This window comes from Colletotrichum tamarilloi, assembly GCF_030869305.1.
Source record: "Colletotrichum tamarilloi strain Tom-12 chromosome Unknown Scaffold_41.1, whole genome shotgun sequence".
NCBI lineage: Eukaryota > Fungi > Ascomycota > Sordariomycetes > Glomerellales > Glomerellaceae > Colletotrichum > Colletotrichum tamarilloi.
In genome coordinates, this window is record NW_026849424.1 from 249,547 (window position 1) to 275,283 (window position 25,737).

The 25,737-nt window shown below is 51.0% G+C and overlaps 8 protein-coding genes across 8 annotated transcripts; 4 read left to right on the plus strand and 4 right to left on the minus strand.

The window, feature by feature from the left end:
* Positions 1-5,071: 5,071 nt before the first annotated feature.
* Positions 5,072-6,941, plus strand: CTAM01_09856 (major facilitator superfamily transporter; the record flags this gene model as incomplete). The annotated part of the gene is made up of 5 exons (XM_060525872.1): positions 5,072-5,221; positions 5,353-5,833; positions 5,895-6,327; positions 6,382-6,623; positions 6,688-6,941. The coding sequence occupies 5 exons, from the start codon at positions 5,072-5,074 to the stop codon at positions 6,939-6,941; spliced, it is 1,560 nt and encodes a 519-aa protein (XP_060379558.1).
* A 2,692-nt stretch (positions 6,942-9,633) lies between these two features.
* On the plus strand, positions 9,634-10,096 carry CTAM01_09857 (uncharacterized protein; the record flags this gene model as incomplete). Its single annotated transcript, XM_060525873.1, has 4 exons — positions 9,634-9,747; positions 9,809-9,823; positions 9,900-9,926; positions 9,986-10,096. 4 exons carry the CDS (start codon positions 9,634-9,636, stop codon positions 10,094-10,096), a joined length of 267 nt encoding a protein of 88 aa, XP_060379559.1.
* Positions 10,097-10,612: 516 nt separating this feature from the next.
* Positions 10,613-11,010, minus strand: CTAM01_09858 (uncharacterized protein; the record flags this gene model as incomplete). The annotated part of the gene is made up of 2 exons (XM_060525874.1): positions 10,613-10,801; positions 10,870-11,010. 2 exons carry the CDS (start codon positions 11,008-11,010, stop codon positions 10,613-10,615), a joined length of 330 nt encoding a protein of 109 aa, XP_060379560.1.
* Positions 11,011-14,428: 3,418 nt separating this feature from the next.
* Positions 14,429-16,007, minus strand: CTAM01_09859 (major facilitator superfamily transporter; the record flags this gene model as incomplete). The annotated part of the gene is made up of 2 exons (XM_060525875.1): positions 14,429-15,741; positions 15,812-16,007. The coding sequence occupies 2 exons, from the start codon at positions 16,005-16,007 to the stop codon at positions 14,429-14,431; spliced, it is 1,509 nt and encodes a 502-aa protein (XP_060379561.1).
* A 2,639-nt stretch (positions 16,008-18,646) lies between these two features.
* On the minus strand, positions 18,647-19,174 carry CTAM01_09860 (uncharacterized protein; the record flags this gene model as incomplete). The annotated part of the gene is made up of 1 exon (XM_060525876.1): positions 18,647-19,174. The coding sequence occupies one exon, from the start codon at positions 19,172-19,174 to the stop codon at positions 18,647-18,649; it is 528 nt and encodes a 175-aa protein (XP_060379562.1).
* A 1,236-nt stretch (positions 19,175-20,410) lies between these two features.
* On the plus strand, positions 20,411-20,680 carry CTAM01_09861 (uncharacterized protein; the record flags this gene model as incomplete). Its single annotated transcript, XM_060525877.1, has 1 exon — positions 20,411-20,680. The coding sequence occupies one exon, from the start codon at positions 20,411-20,413 to the stop codon at positions 20,678-20,680; it is 270 nt and encodes an 89-aa protein (XP_060379563.1).
* A 338-nt stretch (positions 20,681-21,018) lies between these two features.
* On the minus strand, positions 21,019-23,336 carry CTAM01_09862 (FAD binding domain-containing protein; the record flags this gene model as incomplete). Its single annotated transcript, XM_060525878.1, has 7 exons — positions 21,019-21,546; positions 21,606-21,954; positions 22,015-22,172; positions 22,238-22,392; positions 22,446-22,590; positions 22,839-23,080; positions 23,156-23,336. 7 exons carry the CDS (start codon positions 23,334-23,336, stop codon positions 21,019-21,021), a joined length of 1,758 nt encoding a protein of 585 aa, XP_060379564.1.
* A 493-nt stretch (positions 23,337-23,829) lies between these two features.
* CTAM01_09863 (uncharacterized protein) lies at positions 23,830-25,191 on the plus strand (the record flags this gene model as incomplete). The annotated part of the gene is made up of 4 exons (XM_060525879.1): positions 23,830-23,958; positions 24,018-24,051; positions 24,110-24,152; positions 24,204-25,191. The coding sequence occupies 4 exons, from the start codon at positions 23,830-23,832 to the stop codon at positions 25,189-25,191; spliced, it is 1,194 nt and encodes a 397-aa protein (XP_060379565.1).
* Between the last annotated feature and the right edge of the window lie 546 nt (positions 25,192-25,737).

Consider the following 25,737-nt stretch of genomic DNA (forward strand, 5'->3'; position numbering starts at 1 on the left):
CTAAACTTTAGCAAAAAGATCATTGATGATGATCCGAGACTGCGGTCCACGAGGTGTGATTCGCGCGATGGCCCGGGGGAACGGTAAAGGGTCGCCAGCATTGCTTTTGCAAGGGTAAACATGGAACGAACGGACGACAAGACAGACCACTCGTCGTGACGGTCAAGACCAAGGGGCCCTGTCACGCTTGTCTGTCTGTCTGTCGGTAACTGCTCATGGCTAGTACGAAGAACTTGGTGTGCGCCATTGTGACGACGAGCTGCTCAGCTCCTGGGATACTGGCACACTGGCACACTTTCTGCACCGCTTCTGCTGCCCTTTTGCTCGGGTTGTCGGGGCCCTAAGCTACTAAACAGGTCGATGGTTCCAATTTCCCCGCATGGAGATGCATGGGGATACCCATGTAGCCAAGCGCCGTTGGTGATTCGCTTTCGTAACGGGGAACCGGATGTCGAAATGAAGACTTTTCTCGCCCTCTCTCGAGTCTCGGGTGGCGGACAGGACGGCACGAAGAAAGCAAACGTCTCGCCCTCTGCGTGAGACTTTCTAGGGTCTTGTGAGAGACTCTTCGATTTGCCGATTCAGGGGACTTTGATTTGTGAACCTTCACGCGAACCGTGATAAAAATACGCCTGCCCAACGGCGCACAACGGCGTCCCTGCCTCTCTCTTTCTGATCGGTGAGGGCAAGGATACTAACCTCGTAATTAACCGCCATTCCTCCCCTCGGCGTCTCTTTGAGTTCAGTCTAAAGCCCGACTTCGGGAGGTTGGCATGGGCGCTTGGCCGCTTGTCGAACCCGTCTCGAACCCAAAAATCGGGCTCAGGTCTTCATCGAGTCCTAGCGTTTCGCTCTCGATGCAGTCCGCACCATCGGATGGCAGAATCGGTCCAGAACTTGGCAGATAATGTCCACCGTCTAGGTATATCCACAACGGTCTAACAAAGCTGCCAAGCTGGTCGACGAAATCCCAGTCAGCTTGCTGCCCAGCCCATCGATGGCAGGGTTATTGACAGATTGGATTTCTGTCGGGGCACTTGGGTCGAAGCTCCGTCCGTCTTGAGAGCTCCGCACGCCGCCAGTCCCCGGCGATGGGGCGATGGAGAGCTAGGTGCGCACGAGCATTCATACACTGATCAGTCACCAAAGTTCTCTAAAAGAGCATTCAACCTAGACCGCGTTGGGAACACAAATGGGCCAAAAAGTCGATGTAATCAGGGCTGTGGTAGCATCGCTTCCAGCTCCTGTGGGTTGCCGCAAACTCGCAGCGCGTCTGTCTGTCAGACAGAACACTATTCGAGTGATGTCTCATGCCCTCGTGACTAGACGGACGGACGGGCGAGACGGGATGATCTGCGTTTCGCAAAATTACGTGCAGTGAGCCCAGTGAGCGCAATGTCAGCCTGACAGCAGGCTGCCCAATGCTGTCCATGCTGGTCGTGATCTTCCCTGCAGGCTCTGTGCTCGTTTTTGGGACTGTTGAATAGAGCCTAAATTGGTTGATCATGTCTGAATTCATCCTTTTGGCCCCTTTGAAAAAGTCCCTGGCCCCCGCGTAGGTTCGTTCAATGATCGACACTCGTTGCCTGCCGTGCAGCGGCGCAGGTGCTTACTCTTACTCGAGGTGTCTATCCTTTCGGTCCTGCTCATCCACACGGCTCTTCTCGGCATCGCGTCTTCATTGCAACCGTCGATAAAATCGCACCAGGCTTTTCGTGCAATACGGATACACATATCTCCATTGGAGGTGGCCTAATGTCAGATCGAAGCGTAGTAGGTATTGTTCTCAGCCACAATTTTCGGGAATCACAGCGCCCGAAGGTCGTTCTTTGTGCCCCCAATCTCGTGCCTGCGCCTCCGAGCCCCGGCTACACCCGTGGACAGTCAAGTGTCGCGCCCACCGGGAATTGTCTGCCGTTTGTGTCTGGTTCAGTTTGGTTGAACCCGCAAAGGCCCCGCAAAAGGAAGTCGTGAATCCTATTAGTGAAGGAATTGAAGCCTGAAGAGTTGACGAGAACACAATACTTTCCATAGGATCTAGCTCCGAAGAAGGACCCAAGGGTTTCACTTTAAGGATAGGCCAAACTTTGGCGATGGGGAGAAACCTCGGTGAGAAAGCGGGACCCCTTAGTCGCATGTATCACAAACCTTACTTGCGAACGGGAGTTTACTACCGATAGCGACTAGCAAAAAGGTCCCTTGGAAGAAAAATGAAGCTTTAAGCGCAAGGTTTTACACTACTCACAACATACCCCTACTTGCCTTTTGGAACCTCAAACTTTGCTGTACGGGATGCCAGAGGATAGCTTCTGTATTTGATCTTGCTTATGTTCCAAGAACCCCTTTGGGTACAGCATCGCCAAGTCGCCGCCTCGGGAATTGGGAACTTCCCGTTGTGTACGTTCAATTCCGCGTCTGTGTGCCGTCGCGCTGGTCCCTGAAAAGTGGTGGTAATTGATGCTTGTTTTCTCTAAGTATAAAGTGCGCTCTGGCACGGTGCTAATGTAGCTCTACTGATTACATAATAATACACACTGTGGGTGGGGGTGGTGGTGCCAGCTTCTCATCCCTAAGTATTGTTCACTAAGGTAGCGCCCGCGCGACTGCCACTGACCAGCAATCTGGGCAAGCATTGTATTCGGCGATGAGTCAAATACGTCCTCTATCCGTATGGGAGTGCGTTCCAAATGCTCGGTCCGGCGATCTTCTGAGCATATCCGTGAAAGTAATAAAAATCCTCAACAGTTCTATCGTAAGGCAAGACAGATTCTCGGACCGATGACGCGATAAATGTTACTTGCCAGTCGCGACAGCTCCAGCAGCTTGTTGTTGTTCACACTACAAACTTGCTTTTTCCACATGCATGTTCGATACGACCCAGGAAGAAGGTGGACCATGAGCGTTGCCGGGCAACGGATATTCAAACTTGTCTGCTTCTATGTTCTCGAAAACATCCCATTGAGGCTCTTCATGCACCGCTTTGCGAGAGTGGTTTGTAAGTCGATTTGGTCAATATTGCGGTAACGTGGTCCTGTGTTGGTGGAGCTCATCTGCATTTCCACGTGAGTTCCCGTATGCTCCACGCGTTGTAGTTCTTGATCAGCGATGGAAACATCGAAAACAGTAGGGCTAGAAGTCCAGTTCGATCCCCAAGCGAAGTAGCCGTAAGGGTCACTCATGGGCAATATGTCAGCAATGCTATGGGGAGTCGCGTGAGGGCTCAAAATAACTCTCCTTCACGTACTTCACCTTTTACGTGTAGTAAGTGGCATGAATAAATTGATTCATCATCGCCCTCATGATCGTATGACGCAGTCGTTATCTCTATGACATGGGTTCCGACAGGGACTCTAGATTCCAGGAAATGGCTCCTTTCATCACGTTAGGTGGCCGATGCGTGGGGTGGGATATATACTCGGATGCCAACAAGGAACTATTTGACCTTTAAGTTTCATCTCCCACTGGCTCGGAAAGTCATTTAAATATTCCTATCGTTGGGCTGATCTCTGTTGGAGTACCAGACTCAGATGGCGATCCACCCCTGGTATATATTGTCAGGATCCTCGCTGTAGTTTCTGCTTGCTATACCCAAGGCAGGCAACTCATGTAATGGGCGAAGCTGACCACGTTGAGAAAGATATCTTAGCCTAGCATTCGCCATACCATGCGAAATAACGAACTTCATCATACACCACGATTCCATCAACACATATCTTCAGCTCGTTGTCGACAGATATCTCGAACATGGGTTGTTATCTCGGGCTTGCGTCAATCTCTTTATCTCAGCAAAGGTTAACAACTGCCGAACAGCACTGAGGGGCAAATCAACAGCAGGGGGGGCATCACTTGCAAAACCACCTACCGGATTGATCCGTCTTACACCAGCGACTTTTATGCTGGAATGACGGAAGCGGACCGCTCCTCCGGGTGATAAGCCCCGGAATAACCCGGAGAAGCCCGGAAGGGACCGGGTGGGGAACGGCCGAGGATGGAGCAAGGGAATTATGGGGACGGAACGGGGAGGGGGCAAAGAGACGGCCTATCTTGAGCTTGAGCTCACTAATCTTCCCCGATACTTGATTTCCCCTCCTCAAGTACGTGAATAACAGGAGAAGTCACATGACTTCAGCTACCTTTAAGCATCGAAGATGACAGTTTACACTCGGTACCTGGGCGGCCCGCGAACCTCCTCTCTCTTATCGAAGACAGGCTCATCCCGACCCGCAAGGATGCCGCGGATGGCGGCGGCCAACGCGGTGCTCTCCTGTGTGCCTGTGTCTTCGCCAAAGTGTCCTACCCGCTGATCCGCTCCCAACCTCGACGGGAGCTCCAATTTCGCCTCGCACGTGGGGTGATGTTCGTGCACGTCATTGGCGAATGGCTCTCCCGCCAAAGCACCACTAACGGAAACGTTTCATCAAGAGTGGTGTCAGCGATGCCTCGACAAGTGCTGTGTCCAATAAGACATCGTTCATATCGTTTGCTAGAGTCTCGTAACCTCGTTAAGTTCGTCTTCGAAGGCGGAGAAGCCCCCGGCTTTACGCCGTCTAACCTATGGTGGATCAGATAGCTCGCTCAGGTCTCCACTGTCTTCTAAGCTCTCTGTGTGTTGGTGTCTTGCTTTCTGCTGTACTCGGGGAAATACCCGCCGCGTTTGAGCATGGTAACCGCAAGAGAACCATGCCATTTCCAGCATGCAGCTTAATCGCGCTATGAGATGGGCCAAGCGAATAAGATAGGAAGCGGGCCGGCAGACGACGAACAGGATAGCTTCAACGACATGATCTCAAAATCAAAAGTACAATAGTGGAACACTTTCGCCCTATGCCAATTTCCCTTGGTCGTGTAACATTGGTTGAGGCTTGTTCCTCTCTCACAAAATCACCCCGCAGTAAAGACAACTTGGACCTTTTTTAACTCGTCTGAATTTTGCCTTTTTTTCATTTTCCTGCTTTCATTACGCCTAGTTCCCTCATTCTGTCGCTCCGCTTCTCCTCGTCCTCGCCTCATCCCTCTCCCTCTGAACCACCGAGCATCCAACTTCATGATGCATCACGAACCGGACGCAAAGATGTTCGATCCGGCGACGCAGAAGAAGACGGTCGACTCCGGGGCTCCGGCCTCTGACATCGAAGACACCTCCGTCAGCTCGGCAAAAGACATTCTGGAAAATGAGGGCGAGGACCCCGTGCTCGCAATGAAAATGCACCTCGTCAATGACGTATGAACCAACCAAAAAAAACCAAAAGCTTCCAGAGTCTGGGCTCACGAGTCTCTCACCCAGACACGTCCGCTGCCAACACAGTTCTCAATGCTGCCAAACCGCTTAACTATAGAAACTAACCAAACCAGGCAAACGATGAAATTGGCTGGACAAACTTCCACTGGAAGCTCTTCGTCCTCAATGGCTTCGGCTACGCCGTCGACTCGCTCATCGCCTTGGTCCAGTCCGTCACCAACGCCGGTGCGATGCTCGAACTCGGCAAGCCGTCCACCTACTCGAACGCCGGCACCGTCTCGCTCTACGTGGGCCTGCTTATCGGAGCGATTTTCTGGGGCTTCGGCGCGGATATCATTGGACGGAGGATCGCGTTCAACGTTACGCTGCTCATCACGTCGCTCGCGACAATCGTCTCGGGTGCGAGCCCCAATATCGAATCGTGGGGCTTCTTCACCGCGCTATCGGCGTTCGGAGCTGGTGGTAACCTGGTGCTCGATCCGACGGTCTTTCTCGAATTCCTGCCGAGTAATAAGCAGTGGACAGTCACGGCGCTTGCATTGTGGTGGGGTTTCGGACAGGCTTTGGTGGGCTTCATTGCGTGGGGATTCTTGAGTAAGATGCGATGGGTTTATCGGCTTTGCAACTGATCAGTAAGATGCTGACTGCTTCCTAGCCCAGGAGCGATGGAATTGCACCGAGGGTATGGACTGCAACTGGTCCAACAATCCCGGCTGGCGCTACGTCTCCTTCACTTCGGGTGCCTTCGTCTTCGTCGCGTCTGTTGCGCGAGTGACCGTCATGCGCCTGCAGGAGACGCCAAAGTACCTCCTCAGCGTCGGCCGCGATGAAGACCTGGTGCGCAACTATCAAAAGATGGCGCAAAAGTACAACCGACCCTGTTCGCTCACGCTGGAGAAGTTGACGGCGTGCGGCCAGATCAAGAACGCCGGCCAGAGCAGAAACAACTTCAAGTTTGTGCTTCGCGAGTTGGGCGCTCACGTCAAGGGTCTCTTTTACACCAAAAGAATGACGCTTAGCACTGTATTGGTTTGGCTGTCATGGACGCTGATCGGTCTGGCTTATCCCCTGTTCTACGTCTTCCTGCCGTAAGTTCGCAAGAGACTTTGAAGAATGCGATAGAGATTGACCGAGAGTGATAGATCATATCTTGCCTCGAGAGTGCCGGACAGCACCGAGACACCATTCGAGACGTGGCGAAACTACACGTTGACCAATATTTCTGGCATTCCCGGTCCGATCATCGCTGGTTACCTTGCCAATCTTCCTCGCATCGGCCGCAAGTACACAATGGCCATCGGCGCTTTGCTCTCAATGGCGTTCTTCTTCGGTTACACAGCAGTGTCGACCGCTGACCAGAACATCGGTCTCAGTTGCGCGATTGGTGAGTAATTCGATTCCAAGCCTTCTCAAACTTGCAAGCATTTCCAGCTAACATTCGGATTTAGCCTGTGCAATCAATATCTACTACGGTACACTCTACGCGTACACCGTCGAGGTTTTCCCCTCAGCCCATCGCGCCACGGGTAACGGTATCGCCGTCGCCTTCAACCGTCTCATGGGTATCGTGTCTGCTTTCGTGGCGAGTAGCGGCAACACCGCCACGTCGGTTCCTTTGTATGTCTGCGCGGCACTATTCGGAGTCATGGCCGGCGTATCCGCCCTGTTTCCCTTTGAGCCATATGGAAAGAGAAGTTCCTAGACTGGCTAGAAGATTTGATTTTCACGTCTGGCTGGCAGTGTCGCGTCGAGAAAAACATAGCCTCCTTGCATTTGAATTACCTCGACTTTACCTGTCTATTGGGTATGTCCTCGTAACAGCGATACTGGGAGGAGTGAAGAGGGAAAGGATTCCTCTAATTCTGGGACCCCATTCGCATCTTGCAAAAGAACGCCGCATCGAGGGGTTGAGGGACTTGACACCTAGTCTCGACGAATTCCTCGGTTTCAACACTCATTATTGCGATTTCAGAGAGAATCTCGAACAGTACACACAAGAGGCACGACTCGTTTTGCGAAAGAACGTTATTGTGCGGCTGGACGTGTTATTGATAGTCGAGGTATTAGAAAGTTCGATTGCTCCATTACAAATTAAGATACCCCCGATCAAATCCATCTATTTCCTATCTCTACTTTGCCTACGTGTACCTTAGTTGGTAAGGTACTTCGGCGGTTGACAACTATAGACATGCTTGCAGATGGAGTTGCGCCAACGACAGATAATCAAATATTCAGCCTCAACATCTATGAGTAACAGATGACAAAGAATCATCCCAGTGCCTTACGAGAGGTGACTGATGCTCGCCACCGTTCACCTTGGAATACCACACCTTCGGCTCGGCCTTCCGCAGAGCTCGAGGCTCTCGGTGTCGCAGGAAGTGGAGCAATATACGTGCAAGATGAAACATCGGCTACTCTTGAATCTTCTATGAAAGCAGGTGAATTGACAGGAACATGGAAGAAGTATCCGTCATCATGCCTTGTTAGACATACCGATCGCAGAACCCAAAGCTAAGATCTCAAGATTACGGCAGCATAGGCGACTGCTCACGATAGTAGCCGCCAACCCCATTCCATCGTCACCACTTGTAGTGTGGTCAGGGAACTTTACTCGTGCCACTTGCTTATTACTCAGGCATCGGAAACATGGCAAGTCAATGGATTTGCGGGGCAACTGACCATAACTTTCCGTAGGGGGATAATTCTACCGATCTCGTTAGACCTAGGCTCGCCTCGAAGTGTCTCCTTGCTAAGTTTACTTTCAGATCGGACTGAAGCCTCGAAACCAGTCGCGCAACATCCTGCTCAACTTGCACGTGTTCATCGGCTGCTAGCGGGAGAGCGATGGCCGCCGGCGGGCAGCGTACTTTACTGACCACCACGTACCGCCCATGTACTTCTTGGCACTCCAGCTAGTCGTCCAAACCTTGGGCAGATCGCCCCGGGGCTCATCTAACTTCCTAATCCAGACCAGAAACTCCAGCCGTTGGAAGCAGTTTTAGGCGGTCTGGCGGGCCGGGAGATCGAAGCTCGGCGCCAGACTTGGCCTCAGCTCTCCGCGCGCGGTTCACGCTCCCACCAGCCTTACAATGCATTGATGAAATGTTCATGGCCCCTCCTATGCCCCCTCTCAACGTGATCGTTCTCGTCAACTTTAATCAGGGTCCAATGCCAGCCTCATTATTCACCATCAGTCCAGACACTCTTGGCGGTATTGGATTCTGTATTTCCCATCCAGGTGATTCGTTCCACGGATTGTTGCATTGCGACGCCGTGTCAACTTGCTCGTGCCGATTAAAAGGCTAGCCCTTTTGAGACTTTTGGATCGGCGAAGATAATGGGCTTTGGAGCCGAGGTCCGTCTGAATAAAATCTGACAAACAAAACACTTCTTGTCAAACAATGTAAACTTTGTATTTTGAACATGAGCCGTCACAGGATGGGCAGATTGTTGAGTTTGGGTCAAAAGAGGCTCTTTGCGGGAGAGGCGGGATAGAGTCCCAACTACCTTAGTTTTGGTTCTGTGTATAAAGCGGGAAGTCAAGGCAAATGCGGGGTTAAAATTGTCAGCCATCGAAAGAAAACTTATTCTATGGTGGCCAGCGATCTACTTTGATGGAAATGTGGAAAATATGTCTAAAGCACGTAGTACTAGAGAGTATCATTGACGGAAATCATATTGATCTACATAAGAGCAGTCCTTGACACCGGCGATCATGGCCGTGCCATCGCGCCGAACGAAACGGAACATGTGGCTCAACGATCCCCAACTACCAAGACAAGTCGACTTTTGCCGAGCCTCTGAGAAGGAACCCCTGCCCCCTGTCTCGATCAAGGCAGATGTTTCGTCAAAGATGAGATGGGTGGGAGGTCCGCGGGACTATTCTTAGCCTCTCAGGTGTGCCGCCAGCAGCACCACCAGAACAGACTTCGTCGCATATGAAATCTTGACACTAAGATCTCCAAGTTCGCGTATAGTTCCTACATGTAAGTATGGTTGGCTATGCTATTAGCATACTCAGTTGATAGGGATGCTGTGACTCGTTCTCGGGGGATCGCATATTGGTCCCACGCCGAACCCCTCTTCGATGGCTCCATCGCCGTGCAGCCTTGGCCTTTGACACTTCTTGTTGAAACTTGAGAGTGAAAGTATATGCCGTTCTGATCGAATCAAGAGGCTGTTTTAGTGATGGGTCACGAGCGTCGAACGTTCACATGCATTGAACGGCACTGAAAGCAACATACTCTAACTCCTGTCTTCATGAAATCAACGTGGCTGATGCCTATAAGTATTGGATGCAGAGCCGCTCCTAGGTCTGAGTGCTGCCGTGATTGACAGCTCATACAAACACAACTTTCAGGACATCGAACAAGACTTGGCTAGGAATATTCAACATGCTCGTCTCTTCCCTTAAAACCATCGTTACCCTTAGTGTTGCATTCTATGCCACCGCTGCGCTGGCGGCTCCCAACGTGCAGATGGGGGCTGATGTTCAAGAATTATCCGAGGTAAGTTGATGGAATCTATGAGTCGTAACAAAGTCGGATGCTAACGGGTCTGGGCAACTAGAAGAACGAGGCTCTTGTGAGTTCTCCCTGACCTGGAATGTACCCAGCTCAAGCCCTTTATTGGTGCTCGCAACTGACTAGGTTAACCACAGGAACAACTTGACTTTGACGCCGTCGCTGTAAGTTCTGACGCAAAGCACATACTATGTTAGAGCACTGGCTGACTTCACCATCACAGGGACTCGGCGATACCATCGAGGCCCGTGGCAAGCCACCTCGCCGCCCCAACAATAACAATAATAACCGGAGGCCCGGCCGCAATGGAAAGCCCAGACGTCCCCCAAAATAAAGGAGATGGGCACGCACAAGTATCATGCTTCTGAGTAGGCCTCACTGGTAGCTAACGCAGTATGATTCGGGCTGGTCTCAATGAACGTCACTAGTCAATGGTCTTGGTGGACATGCTGCTATCATGGGGTGGGTGGAGAGAGAGAATTGGGGAGCTTTGACGCCACGGAGTGATTGATACAAGGTGTATTTTGTGTATATATGCTTGAGAAAGAAATTGAAGAGAGCGTTCTTCATCAAAGTTGAGAATGTTGGTGTAGGTATGGCTAAGAACGGCATCGATGCGGCCCCTCTTGACAGGTAAGTAAAGTACCTCGATAGAATGAAAGCCCAGCACACCTCACGAAGAAACTCTCATAATAACCAAAACTATGTGCATATATGTAGGATATCTGGATCTCTTGTTTCTACACTCGTGGGCTACCTATGTCCCCATCACTGCATGTATTAGACGCAATTATCGACATGAACAGATCACAACCAACACCTATCGGAACACTCGGTCACCACCTTACTCTTACGTTCTATCGCATATAGCCACGGAAGCCTGGCTATCTCGATGACAACACAAATTTGACCCTGGCCCACGTTGACACACTGGCGAGTGTCCCCCGCACCCGTCACACCCAAGTCCTGTCACACAATCGCCTCTGCCAGGATCACAACGGTCCCCTTGTCCTCTCGCTCTTTTTCGAAGCCATGGTTGCTATCATGTGTTAGCCAACTGCGACGTTTAATTTCGTGTATTCTTGAGTCAGGGGGTGGGTTCCCTACTGTCGGATCTTCTAACCAGGATGTGTGATATTCCGTTTCGAGACTCGATTCTGATACGAGGTTTTTCGGGTCCGCTGTTGGTGCAGCAGATACATGGGTGATTGTTGCCGCAACAATAAGAAGAGTTGAGAGCGCCTTCATTTCTCTAGGTGGGGGATTCGAGATGAGCCGATAGCAGCAAATCGTTAAGTTCTTGTTCCAATGATAAACAGTACACGTATCTAGAGTGATTCCGTGAAACTGACTATTTGTAGTAATGTAAGTCCTCTCTGAGTACATAAGGCACTCAGTGATCCAGTGGGACCTGAAGTTATATAGCGACGCGCTCAAGCCTCGACCGTGTACGACGAAGTCTTGCTTCTGGTCACAGCGTGCGTCATCCGAACTACTCTGTTGCAGCCCATCACTTATCAACGGTGCAGTGATGTATTGCCGTTAGAATTGAAGTTCAGAACTATAGCCGATTGGCCGTTGTATGAGCATTGACGCTGTGGTTGTCGGGGACCATCAGATATGTCTCCCCGGTCTAGGCATATGGAGTGGGAACAGCACGACTAGGCACGTACTCGACGCTAGAGAAATCTACCATAGATGACTAAAGGCGTATAATTTCCAGACGTACAATTGCTACTACTAAAAGTCTACCACCAAAGGCTTCACTGATGCACCGACGCAGCTCCATGAGGAAGAGGTGTAAGGAAGAGGTGTAAGGATCTTGTGATGAACCATGACTAAACAACTTCGAGCCAGGGGCAACACCGAGCTGAGTGTCTGTTTTGAAAACATGATTGCCGATTGATTAACCTAGTTTGGTAAGACGACGGCGAAAGTGTCGCTGCATGCAGGCTGGTAGGCTCAGAAGCATCATGCACGCTTGCTGCTGCTAGTGATCCCCCGTCGGCGATCAAAAGTTCGGGTGACGCGCATATCAGCCGAAATCTTGTCGCTGAGACCCTAAGCCACTGTCATGAGGTGGTCGGCAACCGAGATAAGGAAGAAATGGCAGACCTTGGGCTTTGGAAATGCCTGGGTACGCAACGACGAGGTGTCACGGCTTTTGATGATCAGCCTGTAAACGAGAGTTAGAGAAATAAGTACAGACGTACAATCGTGATCCCACGATTCTTCACTATTACGCCTCACACCGTTTCAGAGCGAAAGCCTGCTCATTCTAGTCCCACAGCGCGTCGAGTAATGAATGATTGAGCGGAACATCCGTTGCAGTTAATTTGCAGAACTCTATGGGATGACGCACAGCTACGATGCATCAGGGCATATTGCAAGGAAAGATGCAAAAGACCGCTACGCCCTTACAGGCAGGTATGCCGCCACAGAATCCCTGGCAGGAAACTGAACCCAGATGCCATCGTGAAGTGGGGTGAACCCCTGGTCTAACAAACACAGAGCCCTATTTGAAAAGCAAGAGAGCGGATAAGTCTTCGGGTTATTCTTGACCGAGGATGAACATGTGCCTTTTGATTCATAGGACCGGCTAAGTTCTGATCCCATATCAGTCACAAATTTCCTAAATGCATAATTGACCAAGATTTCGAATTCCTTGAGGACTGGACCTTGCACTTGGCCTAGCAGTAAGATCAATGGCATATCAAAGAGGTTTCCGCAATTATGAAAGCCCGTGGAGGCTAATAATTTCGGACAACCTACGAAAGTCACTCGATAAGTATGCTTTGCAACATGAAGACGGTACTCCTCGTTCAAATTGAAGGAGACATTGCCCTTCTCTTTTCTTTTTTTGAATTAACTGCTTAACACTAGCAAGCCCTGTTCAACTCCATCTTTCAGTCGTGTATGGTCAGTCAGGTGAGATGAGTTGCCATCGGACAATCGAAACAACCCCTATCGACAGAAACAATGCCATGTTTGGCCATATAAGCTAGCCAATAAGCCAATGTCAGCCAAGACATGAGGCTGAATCAGCCAAGGCGCGCGTTTTTCAGAATCACATCATGCTTGTCTGCATGTGAACCGTACCATGTGGCTTCCGGGTTTAAGAAGGAAGGTGAGCCGCAGGATCGATCATCTATCAAGGCTGTCGACGGATACTCCCGGTCATGTAGCAAAGAGGGGTAAAACATCCTAGGTTCCGTCGGCTATCAATCTAAGGGGCCTTTGTTCAGTGATCTACGTCAGCCAATGCCGGCGGGATGGTCATGCAGCATGCAAGTCATGGCCCTGTACCTCTCGACGACACCCCGAGTTTGAAATAGCGTTGATCGAATGGAGCATCTCAAAGTGCATTCGCGTGGCTTGGCTGTCATTCCGGTGCCTTGGAGTTGGGCCACTGCCCCTTGAAGTGTCAAAAAGCTTAGCCTTAGACATCGCTAGTACATATAACGTTAAGGTAGTGGGATGTAAGAAGCGGCTCTAGAAGTTTCCTAAGTAGATACGCACTGGTGAGTAGATATTTGTAACAAACACCCCGTTGAAACTTGTTCTCGCAACTGTGCCTGGTTCAAGTTGGCGATCTATTCTGACTAATCTTATCTCAAGTTTGGGTTTGTGGCTCTATTCCGGGATGAAATTCTAGTGAGGAGAATTCAATTGCGGCATCAAGTGTTTTTGGGCAATTTCAAAGGAAACACGAAATGACTACAAACCAGTATTTCAGAACCAATTGAGTCGACGTGCCGTGCCTGCTGGGAGCTTTGCTGACGTGAAGCCTCTCGCTCAAACGGGCCTGTCCGGCTATGAGAACTCCCGTCTGGGATCGTGGTGTGGGCGGAAGTTCGACAAGGCCCCAGCCTCCCGAGTCCCGCGGTTACCCAAGGATCCTCACCCGAACTGTAAACCCAAGTGGGACCACGAGAGTGGAAATTTGGAGAAGAGGAGATGGCGGGGTCGCGAAAGACCCATCAGTTTAGTTCATGGAGTAAAATCCTTGCTTCGAGACAACCGTCCGGTTTTCGTGCTCGGTCACAGTCCGAATCCTAGACGCGGGGCGGTGTGGAGGGCGTGGAGGGCCGAGTGAAGGCCGACTCCGGAATCTTCCCCCAGGTATCCGTATCTTAGTCAAGAAAAAGTGCGGGATCTGGGAAAACGCGGGGATTGGCCGGGCGAGGAGTGGGAATCGCGAGATTGGTTTTCACATTGTCGGAAGTAAAATGTGGTCGGCGTTAATGCTGACACGGAGGAAGTTGGCCATACGATACTTGGCAGAGTTGAACTTTTCTCTTCTCCACTCACTTTTGCAGATTCTTCTTCCTGTGATTTGGGGAATTACTCCAATTCTGCCCCCCTTTTGCAGCTTGAGTCTTGCGGCGTGCCCCGTGGCCGGAATGCTCAATCTCTTAGTGCGGACTTCACTCAGACTTCACAATAGTGGACAAGATGGTTGTGTGTTCAGTGGTAAATTTACTTGATTCGCTCGATGCGTTTCAATTCATTATGGCATTAATCCATTCTATCGACATAAGTCTTGCCACATACCGTGATTGACACGAGCCTCGAAAAGCATGGCAAGATTGTGGTTTTAGTGTACAATACGCTCTTTGGGGTATCTAACCGTATGGTTTCAACTTCACATAATAACTCGCAGCGCTTAGACAAGGTATCTGAAACCCTTGCCCAGCCTGTGCGAAGCCTCAGCCTCCTCCGCGCTGGTGTTGTTGGCGGTATCAGCCGCCTCGCTCTGCTCAAGCTCCTTGTTCAGCTTGTCAAGAATGACCTTGAAGATGTAGCAACCAACAATGGTGATACCGAACATGGCAGTAACGATACCGTAGCTCTTGCGGAAGCCATTCTCCTTGAGGTTCCAGACGTACGATCCAGCGACGTTACCAAGCTGGGAGAAGGCGTTGATCATGGCGATGGCAACGGCACGCTTGGCAGGGGGACGCGGGAATGAGGATGAAATCCAGGAGTAGAAGACGATGAAGCCGGCGTACGAGCTGGCCTGAAGGAAGAGAGCGACGTAGCGCGCGGCGACGTTGAGGGTCGACATGGAGATGACGAAACCGATGAGACCGACGCAAATAGGGCCGACAATGTGCCAGAAGCGCTCCTGAGTGCGATCGGCGTGCCAGGCGTTGATGAGGGAGATAAGGCAGGAGAAGGCCCAGGGAGGGGAGCTCATAAGCAGGGTGGGAACGTAGCCGAAGCCCAAGGTCTGGGTAAGAGTAGGGAAGAAGGCGTTGAAGGAGAGACCGACGACGTAGGCGGTGAAGGTCAGCATCATAATGTAAATCTTGACGTCCTTGACGGCCATGATGAGACCGTCAAGAGGGCCCATATCGTCCGAGTCGGCGTCAGCCTCACCGACATCCTCAGTCATACGCAGCTGGGCGACGTAGAGCTCCTCCTCGGTGAAGCCGCGGGAGTTGGTGGGCAAGTCGGGAAGGATGAAGGCGGCGGAGATGGCGACACCCATGGTGACGGCACCCTCGATCCAGAAGAGCCAGCGCCAGGCAGCATGGCCGAGGACGCCCTGCATGTTGGAAAGGACACCGGCGCCAATGAGGGCAGAGAAGGCGTTCGAGATGAGGTTACCGCAGAAGAGGATGGCGTTGCGGGTGGTGAGCTCGCGGCGGGTGTACCACTTTGACAGGATCATGAGGGCACCGGGCAGGAAGGCGGCCTCGATGAAGCCCAGGCAGAAACGGGTGGCGACCATGCCCCCAAAGTTTGTGGTGACGCCGGAGAGGGTTGAGATCATGCCCCAAATCAACATGGCGGCGGCGATGTACCAGGACGGGCGGGAGATCTTGTTGATGACCATGTTGGAGGGGATCTGCATGAGAATGTAGCCGACGTACAAAATACTCAGGCAGGTGGCGTATTCGTTGTTGTCCAGCTGCAGGTCATCTTGCAGACCGCGGAGACGGGCAGCGGCGATGTTGTTTCTGTCGAGGTAGTCTGAGGGTATGCCACGTTAGTTTACAAGTCCGCGATCAAGTGAGATGAGGTCTTGGTGAGGGAAACATACTCATGATGTAGATGAGCACAAACAGTGAGCATCGCATGTCAAGCTTGCGCTTCATGCTCTTCTCGACTGCCGCGCGACGCTCAGGGCTCATAGCCCGGGGCGCGTTGGGGTCGGTGTAGTTGTTCTCGACATTATCGACATCGGCGCCCTTGAAGTCGGCGCCTTGGGTGATCTTGTCGTTCTGAGTCGAGTCCATCTTTGCGACTGTCCTGTCGGATCTCTACACAACTAGGGGAGAGTGTGTTGAGGAAAGAGGATGGGAGACAGAAGAAGGAATCAAGAGGTCGTCTGGATTGACTCGAGATTGACTCGGGAAGGAGGACAATGGGAAAGCTATTAGTTATAAAGCGGTGGCAGGCTTCGGGCAAGTCCCGATCGTCGCGGGGAAACACTTAACCACTGCCCCTCAACAACATTTTTATGTGGGGTGAAACCTGCTTCACCCATCACAGCAAAAGTACACGCGCGTAAGAGGTAAGAATTTTGGAAAATGGGCCGGGATCTGGTACGAGTCCCTAGTCCCCCAGTTCGGTCTGGTTGCAGTCCAGATTCTCGGCCCAGCGTCGCGGCATGCGGCCGCTTGGAATGAACGCGATAGCTGCTGCATTGGACATGGAGCTTCTTCGGCCGCACCAGGATGACGTGGGGAGGGATAAGACCATCCGTGGGGAAGTTCAGGTCGGGGTTAACGGCGAAGTGAGTGACTTGGACTCTTGGAGTGGTTGAGGTTGACAACTCGAAAACCCCGAATAGAGAGAGCGCGCGCGTTACACGGAGCTCGTTCTCGCCTCCATCCGCGGGGAACGTCACCTTGCATCCCGGGGGCAACGAACCCGTCGAACCAGCTTCCAATTGCCCCGTTGCCCCCAATGGCTCGGGATTTGACGGTCAGCTGGAGTTCTGGAGGGCCCCGAAGTGGAATCTTTGGGATAATAGCGCTCCCCCAACTTTTTCTTGCCTGTACTCCAGTCCCCAGCTTCACCCCAAGGGGGAATCCCACAGTTTTCTTCTCTTGGCTCTTGGCTTTAGTTGAAAGTGGGAGAAGACCAAAAGTCGCGCGAGTTTGGGGGTCAAATGTCTCTGATTCAAGGTAGGACCGAGGTTTCCACCGGATGGTCCCGCTAGCTAGCCACCAATTCGCGACAAGTGCCGGTTGAGATCCATCGCCTTGCGTCTGGCTGGCGTTGGAAAAGACTCAAACGTGTCAAGCATCTTTCTCCGCGCGTGGTGGGCCGGGGATTGGGGGAGGAGGAGAGATACAAAGTGGGCAGCGTGGGGAAAGGTCCGAATGAAATCGTCCAATGGAGTCCTCACCGACTGAGCACGACCTGTCTTATTATGGTCAAGATTGTCGGCGCTCTACTCCTATTCCGGGATATGTGGCCGGCAAGGGTTGCGTTCGACCAACGACGGGGCGCGGAGTCTTGCGGAGTTTAAACAATAGTGACGTGAGCGAGCCCGTTTCGAAATGTTCGAAATCTCCTGCCTTTTCCGAGGTTTGCTGCCCAGATGCTGTTAAGACTTCGACACCCAGGCAAGACACCAGGGTGGAAGAGTAGGAAACCAAGCAATTACCAGCTCACGTGGTCGCAAATCTGGTCTGCATTCCTGAGGATGACGTCTCAGTGCCATTTCCTCTGACACCACAAAACGTGGTTCCCGACCGAGGACTTGGTCGAGATCCTCGTCGCAACGCTGAAGGCTGGCCTGGGCGCCTGGGGTAGCCTCAGTATTCCCCATGCACGTCAAAAGAAGATGTCGCCCAGAGACTTGGGACGAGGGTGGCGCTTTGCCAAGATTGAAGTTTCTTCCTTTCCCCAGTATGTCCGTAAAGAATGTCTCGAAAGCCGTTCGCCGAGCTTGGCGTCCTTGGCCCGAACGCGAACTCATCACGAATTTGTCTCCTCGATTATAAATCTTTTCCGCTTCTCCGAACAAGAAGTATCCGTAGATGCTTGGGTAGGCTTGTTCGAGGCTGCAAGCCTCCCGGTTGTGTCGGCCCACTTCTTTATGTTTCTGGTGCTCGCTCTGTATCTGGTTGATGGCTTGAAAACCCGCATCAGCCTAGACAAGGAACCTTGATTCAACGCGCCAGGCACGATGCATCTAGTCCGACCAGAACCCCGTATAGCATCTGTCGTACTCTTGATGCGATAAAAAAAAGTCCGTTGCATCCGTTCACTAATAGTCACCTGCAAGAGAGTTGTTCATTAGCTTCCATGATGCATTAGACTCAGCCCTCAAAGATGAAATGCTGCACCTAGATAGAGTACCAAGTATGTGCCATCTGAGTTGAGTGCAGATCTGTCTTTGTAGCTCTAAATAGTCTGTCTAAGATGGAGAGACTGGCTCAATATCAAGAGCATGCCCGAAGCCCTGGCCAAAAGGTAATTACTGGGGCTGGAATTCGACATAGCCTCGGTTTAAGTTACCTAGCAAAGTCCATCCGCTCATAGACGCGCTGAAAAGACTCCAACTTGGGCCCATTCATCTCTATGGGTCTAACGCTCAAGGCTGCATCAAAAAGGCTGTCTATGCCGTTCCCAGCTTCTCCCAAGACCTCCCATTTCGTTGGGGCTTGCCAGTTTTGCTGTGTGCCCGGGATGCTTGATTTGATGATGCCTGCTTCTGGTGCCTCCTGGTGCTATCAGCACAAGGGCCGTACTTTCGACGTTGCTCCCGGAAGCCAAGCTTAATAATAAAACTTTCCTTTTGAACTTCGCGTGTTCCTGCTTTCGTGATTCCGCTAGCGGCTAGACCCAATGCTCTTCTCAGTGTCATCCTGGCAGCTCCCGAATCATGAAGCTCGTCTTCCGCAATCCAGTGACTTTCAGCTCAGGATATCGTTGCGCCTGAATCGCCACTCATAAGCAACCTTTCAGCGGCTGCCTCATCATCCTCGTCCGAATCATCATCATCGTCATCCCCGCCCATCAAGTCGATGACCAGAACAGAACCCGAGCTAAGCGTGTCTAACTGGAAGCCAGCCTGCAAGACCTCCGGGGCATCAAAAATGCAACCGGCAACATCGAGGCTGATGTCAGCGTCCTTGAGCGCCAAGCAGACGAGTCGGAAGTGCTCGTGGTGCTGATCCATAGCATCGTCTCCGTCCTTCTCGCCGTCAAAAATCAAGACCACATTGCGGTGGCTGAAACAGAAGGTGTCGTTGACCTCGGGTCGAGTGACGTCTCTGAGAGCAGCCTCTAGCTTTGATGGTTCGGTCTGGGCATTGGCTGTGAGCCGTGTAAAGATGCTGCCGTTGAGGAGGGCTTTTGCTGTGCTGGGTTTGGATGGGGAGAAGATTGTGACGTTGGGCGGCAGCGCAGGTGCGGCAGGAGCCGAGGAAGATGCCTTTGGATCCATGGCGCCAGTTTTGAAGCTATTCCTGTGCAAAAGTGCCGTGCTGCAAGGTACTGGCTGTGTTGTAGTGTGTTAGCCGTTGGCCGGTCTAAGAAACGAGGCAGGGACTGGGAGCGCCTGCAAAGTTTTCAGGGATGACTAATTTGATGTGCGGAGAACATGTGGGGTTCACCGGTGCCGAAGAATACCGGAGGCGGTCCGATGCGGGTCTAGGAAGGCCGGCGGTGCAACTGTATCGTTCTTGGTCGTACATGCATCCTACGAATAAACGAATCAAATAAGGCATTAGGTTTTCAGACGTCGTTAAGTCTATGATTGTCTCAAAGTGCTCTCGTCGGAACATTCTTTAGACTCCGCCTTTCCGAGTCTAGGCGACCCTGAAAGGGAACATGAAGCATTCAACAGAGGTTACTGCTGCTTTCCCTTGTTGAGTTCTGCGTACTAACACGGTAATTTCAATAAATCTCTACGGAAGATTCAAGACTTTGGTGATTTGCCGTAAGAGAAGCAGCAATGAAACAAGGTGAGAATCATCACGTAGCACTTTCAAGGGTCTCGTAGAATTTAGCCTTGTTGCCCGCTTGACGAAGTTTTCTCACCATCCACCATGAACCTTTTTTGAATATGATAATAGCGGAAATGCCATCTCACTGAGAATTTGGGTGTGTAGTGATCGGCAGAATGATGCAAAAAGAGTCCTGAAAAGTCTGGGGTTTGACGATCAGGCCGATCGCGAAGTGTATGATTGGACTGTGCCGTACCGTGTGAACATGAGGTTTAGAACTTTCCACTTCTGCCCGACAAGCGCTCACCCCGCGTCATCCAAAGTGGCGCAAGCTACTTTGAGCGACTCTCATGACAAGTCATGGCCTGAGGTGGTCATCTTTGGTTGCGAAAGTGATGAGGCGTGACGACGTTGGGTGACTTGATCCTCGGCCAAGGACAATACAGGACCAGGCAAAACATTTAGCAGGGGAAATGATGTTCACGAACATTGCTTCCGGGAACCTGAGATGACGTGGATAACGTTGTGCTTTCGTCTGTTCCATCACACGAGCAGTGGCGGCCTTCACGGACTCAGAATTCTCAGTCTTCGAGGAGCATATAAACCCTCTAGATTTCTGTTGAAAATCTCGCACATCACCGAATTAAATTCTTCTGATATCAGACGGAAACAACCCCTCAAGTCCAATATCATCAAACGACTTAGTCGAATCGAAGAACCTACTACTGAGAACAATGGCCCCAAAGTTCGTTACACCTAATTACCTAGTTTCATTGATAAGACTTGCACTAATAAAAGAAAGTCACAGCTCGAGCAGACGCTTTTCTTTCTCTCTTTCTCCTGCTTCCAAGGCAGCAAAGCGAGTTCTTTCTCAGCGGTCAAATAATCGACGCTCTTTCGACTTACAGGCAATCTCATCGACGCTTGGCAATATGCCTGTCGTAGAGGTCGAAAATTACCTGACAGCACCGGCTGTCCGATGGTCAACTGCAAATCGGATTTGACTTGGATTGTCATGATTCAATATGTAAAAGTAGCTGTTGGATTGTCGCGAGAGCTGCAGGTAGTAGATACGGTGGCTAGCTTGGCCATGGCAGAACTCAATCTTGTTGGGTACCAAGGACTGCCAGGTAGGAATTGCCACATTCAAAGCCTCCACGTTGTTATTTAAATATTTACTTACATTGAAGTATCGTATCACCACTTGCCCCAGATTCTCATCTACGTAATCATGTATTGGAAATAATTGTCTCTAACCCCTCTTGCAACAGTCTTGGTGTCATTCAGATCTAGTTCGTTCAGTGAATGTACCTAAACTCTTCATCCTAAGTTGTATGTACTTCTAATGATGTATATCGGCATGGTCAGCAATGAGGGCGACGATGTCGGTCGCGGAAGCATCTGGGCTGATGCAACCTAGAATATGCTGATCTGGTCTGACCAGAATTGCACCTCCCTCAGAAAAACCACCTTTCGTATCGTACAGTTTTTGGTGACTGTCAGAAGTAAACTGGAAATCGACGTCCGCCCCCCAAAGCATAAGGCGAGAACTCATTTTGTTCCCAAGGGCCTCTTTGCAATCCTCAAACCGTTGTTTCCAAGCTCCTCGACATGGTACAATGAGAGAGAATGTATCTGCACTCGCCAGGTCAAGTGTAGAATAGCGTTGAGCTTCGATTTGCTCGTTTGATAGCTCTTTCACATACGACGTGTCGATGGGCTGATGCGAAATTTCACTTTCATCATTCGGCTCGGTGAATTTGATCCAAGCATGTGGCAACCTGGCTCCAACCTGGAACTTTGGCGTAAAGTCCGACGCATTCGCAGGTGGCTTCGTGTCACCGTACACGTACCCAATGTGAATTTCAAGCTGAAGGGGATCATGTCAATGCCTATTTTTAAAATCCAATCTGGTGAAGATGCACTTACGTTGTCAAAATGTTCACGTTGTCCCTCGACCTTCTCGGCGATCAAGTCCTGCTTGGCTGGGTCGTGGATGGCTTCATACATCCGTTTCCGGGCTTCGTCAAGGTCTTCAACATCTGCCGTCCCGATGGCCTTGAGGAAAGAAAAGATAGACTTCCCATTTTTGACACTCTGAGCTGCCGCGATGACGGCAATTGGTCGTCTATCAGTTTCATAAGTGTCGAGAATTCGTGGATTCGCCCAACCCTGGTGTACGGCGGCGACCTTGTAGGCAAGGTTGTGCGCGTCTGCCAGGCCAGAGTTGAGTCCCAGGCCACCAGTAGGAGGGAATGAATGTGCGGCATCGCCAACCCTGTAACGGTAAGTGTCAGCGCATTGTCATCGTGCAGGAAAATTCAGAGATGATACGCACAAGAACACGTTTCCACGACGGTATTCCTTTGCCACCTTGCGGCTTAATACCCATGGTCTAAAACTCTTGATCTGGATCGGTATCTTTTGTCCTATCGCAGCAGACACGGTGGCATGCGCGAGTCCTTCTGTCCATGTTTCCACCGGATGTCTTTTTGACTAGTCCAGCCAACGTCAGTAAACGAAGAGGCTAGCCTTCGGAATGAAAAATTTCTCCAACTTACATCAAAATTGCTGATCAAAACCTGGTTTCCATCTATATCATATGCAATGATAAAACCGGAGCAAGCAGGGTCGGCGATCCAATGCAGCATGCCAACACCATTCTTTACGATTGGCCGGAGATTCGCATTAAAGTGAATGGTCATCATTGTCTCATCTATATTCTCTTTGTAAGCTGAACTGCATGTCGCGAACAACAAGAAAACTTACATCCATCTTCCCCCTCAGTCTCAATCCCTAAAAAACGTCGGACTTGGCTTTTTGCTCCATCGCAGCCAACAACGTGCCTGGAGGTAACTGTCCAACGACGCTTCGTGGAGCGCTCTTCAACGACGGTCGTCACTTTATCGCCTCGCTGTACGGCAGTCGTCAGTATCTCGCCTTTGGAGTTTCTAAAAGTTCCCGAAGCTTTCTCTACTTGCCTGCTCACACGAAACGAAACCAACCCCTTTTCGAATCTCAACATTTGGGTCGTTTTCTAGACGTTTTGCAACAAATTTCTCAAAATCGGGTTGCGGGATATTGTGGATCATCTTCAGTAATACACATGTTAGTAATTGACTTTGAAGTCGATGGGTGACGAAAATCCAATTACTTCCATACCTCAGGTGTACTCTCTAGGACACCAGCGTCCATCCGCTCATACGGAAGGACACCAATCTTCTCGCCCGTGAGGTTCGTCAAGAAATTGACCCAGTAGGCATCATCACGAGGTGACCCTAATTGACGTATCGCTCTTGTGTCAAGTCCATATTGTCTACATATTTCAAGGGTTCTCGGGCTCAATGCATGCGCTTTAGGTGCAGCCAGCCGTTCAGGATACTTCTCAATGAGAAGCGATTTCACTGTAAGCTGTTAGCGTTCTACCCCATCGAACTGGGAGAGCCCACAATTGCACAGGCCTACGTGCCAGTACTTACCACCATGTTTAGACAACATGTATGCTGTGAACAGACCAGTCGGACCACCGCCTGCGATGAGAACAGGTACCTCCACTGAAACATCTCCCACTTGAACATTGTCTGGTTTCAAATTACAAGATGAGAAGTCAACCTTGTAAGCGCCCTCTGGGCGTGATAGCTGGGCGATTTCAAGCATCATTCCCGCCGGCCAAACTGTTTATTATAAAAGACAGAACTATCTCTGCTGAAGAAACTGGGGAAGACGACAATACGGTCGTCTTTATTGCGGAAGACCGCCGATGGGATATGCTGGGAGGCTTCATCCCGAGGCGCAACGTTTCCCGACGGACGGCCTCCTATTCGCTGGAAGCGCTGGTCCCGAACGAGTCATTCCGATTCGTCCAATTTTCTGGGGTAAACGTCTGAGCGACATCGACGTTCATGACGCTTTGTGATCCTCTCACTGCTCAGAAACTTTGACCGAAGCTTCCTTGTCTCACAAACACCCCTCAAGGGCGAACCCCCTGCATGCCATGCCCCAGATGATCGTTCCGCTCAGCCCGCCGTACTAGTGAGCTGTAGCCTCATAGCCCCGAAGCCCCGCTCATGGTTCGCGTTTCTTTTTTTGTGCTTTCCTCTTTCAACGTTTACCAAAAGTTCCAAAACCTCTGCGCTTTTGCGATCTTATCAAAATGGAGACGGAGATCCCCACTGCAGCCTTTGGATCATCGGACAACCCGAACTCTGGTAACAATCTCAAGAGGAAGCGAAGGCCTCGTGCGCCGATAGCTTGTGGTACATGCCGGGCTCGTAAAGTCAAGGTCGGTCAAGCTCTGATGATGCCTTTAACGAACAGACATGTTAACCACATTCCCTTCAGTGTGATGGAAGTTCGCCATGCTCCAATTGTGTTCGTGAGTGTGTTGTCTTTCCCAGGTAGTTACTTTTGATGACTGACATGACCTCCCAAAGGACACGAATTCTCGTGCTCGTACAAAGAAGGACAGGAAGACCCGTATGTGAGAGGAACACGATGAGTTCTGGTTGGGGCTAACTCATCCCACAGACCGAGTAAAAGGTCATCCTCATACAATCCCACCGGCCGCCTGCAACAACGTTTGCAGCCTCAACCTCAGCTGATACCTCAGCCACAGCCATCATTGCCTGAGCATCTTCACCCATCACCAGTTAGCCTAGATGAACCAATTAAGCACGAGAACCCGGTCCAGCTGAACCCACAAGAGCCAAGCCGCATGGATAGGGGCTCATCAACATCTTCGGAACAAGAAGTAGACGGCCTCGGTCAGGTCAATGAGCACACCGAGGGTGCCGAGTTTTACGGACCCACTGGGACATTTAACTTCCTCGCCCGGCTTCGCTCTCGGGCGAACACACAGAAGCAACCGAAAGCCGGCACGCACCGTAAGCAAAGCTCCATTGTAAATCTCCTGCACAGTTCGGATTACTCGACGCCTCCGGACTCTCGGATTCTCGGTCAGAACCAGTTTGCAAAGGCAAGTCCGCAGAGCAATGGCGGCAGGAGGGAGTCGTATCAGCAAGGCGTTGTTGCCGATGTCGTTCTTACCGCGGTGGATGCCGCGTTTGCGACTGAGCTTGAGCGGGAATGTGTCCGCCTGTACTTCCAAAACTTGCACAACATCCACCCGATCCTCGAACAGATGACCTTTCTCAAAAGATGTGAGGATGAAATATGGTCGAGGCTTTCGAGGCCAGATATGATAATCTCTGCACAAATGCGTCGGGAGGCGAGGTTTCTGGCACTGTACAATGTTGTCATTGCTATCGGCGCTATTACCGCGGGAGAGACGTCCTTACTCATGGAAGACCACACCAAAGAGTTCTTGGACCGGACTGGGCAAACCAGCGACGAAGAAGCACTCTACCCACCTATCCGATTGGCAAGAAGATTCTTCGAAAGGTCAAGGCTTCACCTTGAAGACATTTGCGAGTCGAGTTCGCTTGAAACTGCGCAGACACTATTCCTCATGGTCAGTTCCAGGCAAAACGTTCAACGCGGAGGTATTCAGAGCTAGTTGGCTGACTTGGAAGCTGCAGTCGGTATTCGGTCAAAATGCGTTGAAGCCACATAGCTGCTACATGTATAGCGGCATGGCGATAAGGACTGCGTCGGCCATGGGTATCCCAACTAATACCCGTTCCGAGACAAGCCCGGAAAGCTTGCTTTGGTGGTAGGCAATCGCGAACACGCTCGTAGTTGTATGCAGTGCTAATGTATCCAGGTCTCTTTACTCACACGAGATGTAAGTTGCGCACCGTACTCAGTTTTGTTAATTTGGAACGCTAACCATTCAGCGAAATGTGCTTTTCTGCTGGGCGTCAATCGGGACTACGTGCTCCGAGCTCTTACTCAATAAGTCAACATACCCACTTCCTGGCACCCCCCTGTTTCTGGCACCCACAAAAACGCGAAAATCCACCACAACCCAATGCCCACCCCCAACCTCCTTTTATCACAACATTTTCAATTCGCGTCCAAATGGGCTCATCTTTTGCACATGTCTTCTTCTATATATAATGCCTCAATATACCGAAGATCAGCTTCGTCAGGCTCTCGAGGA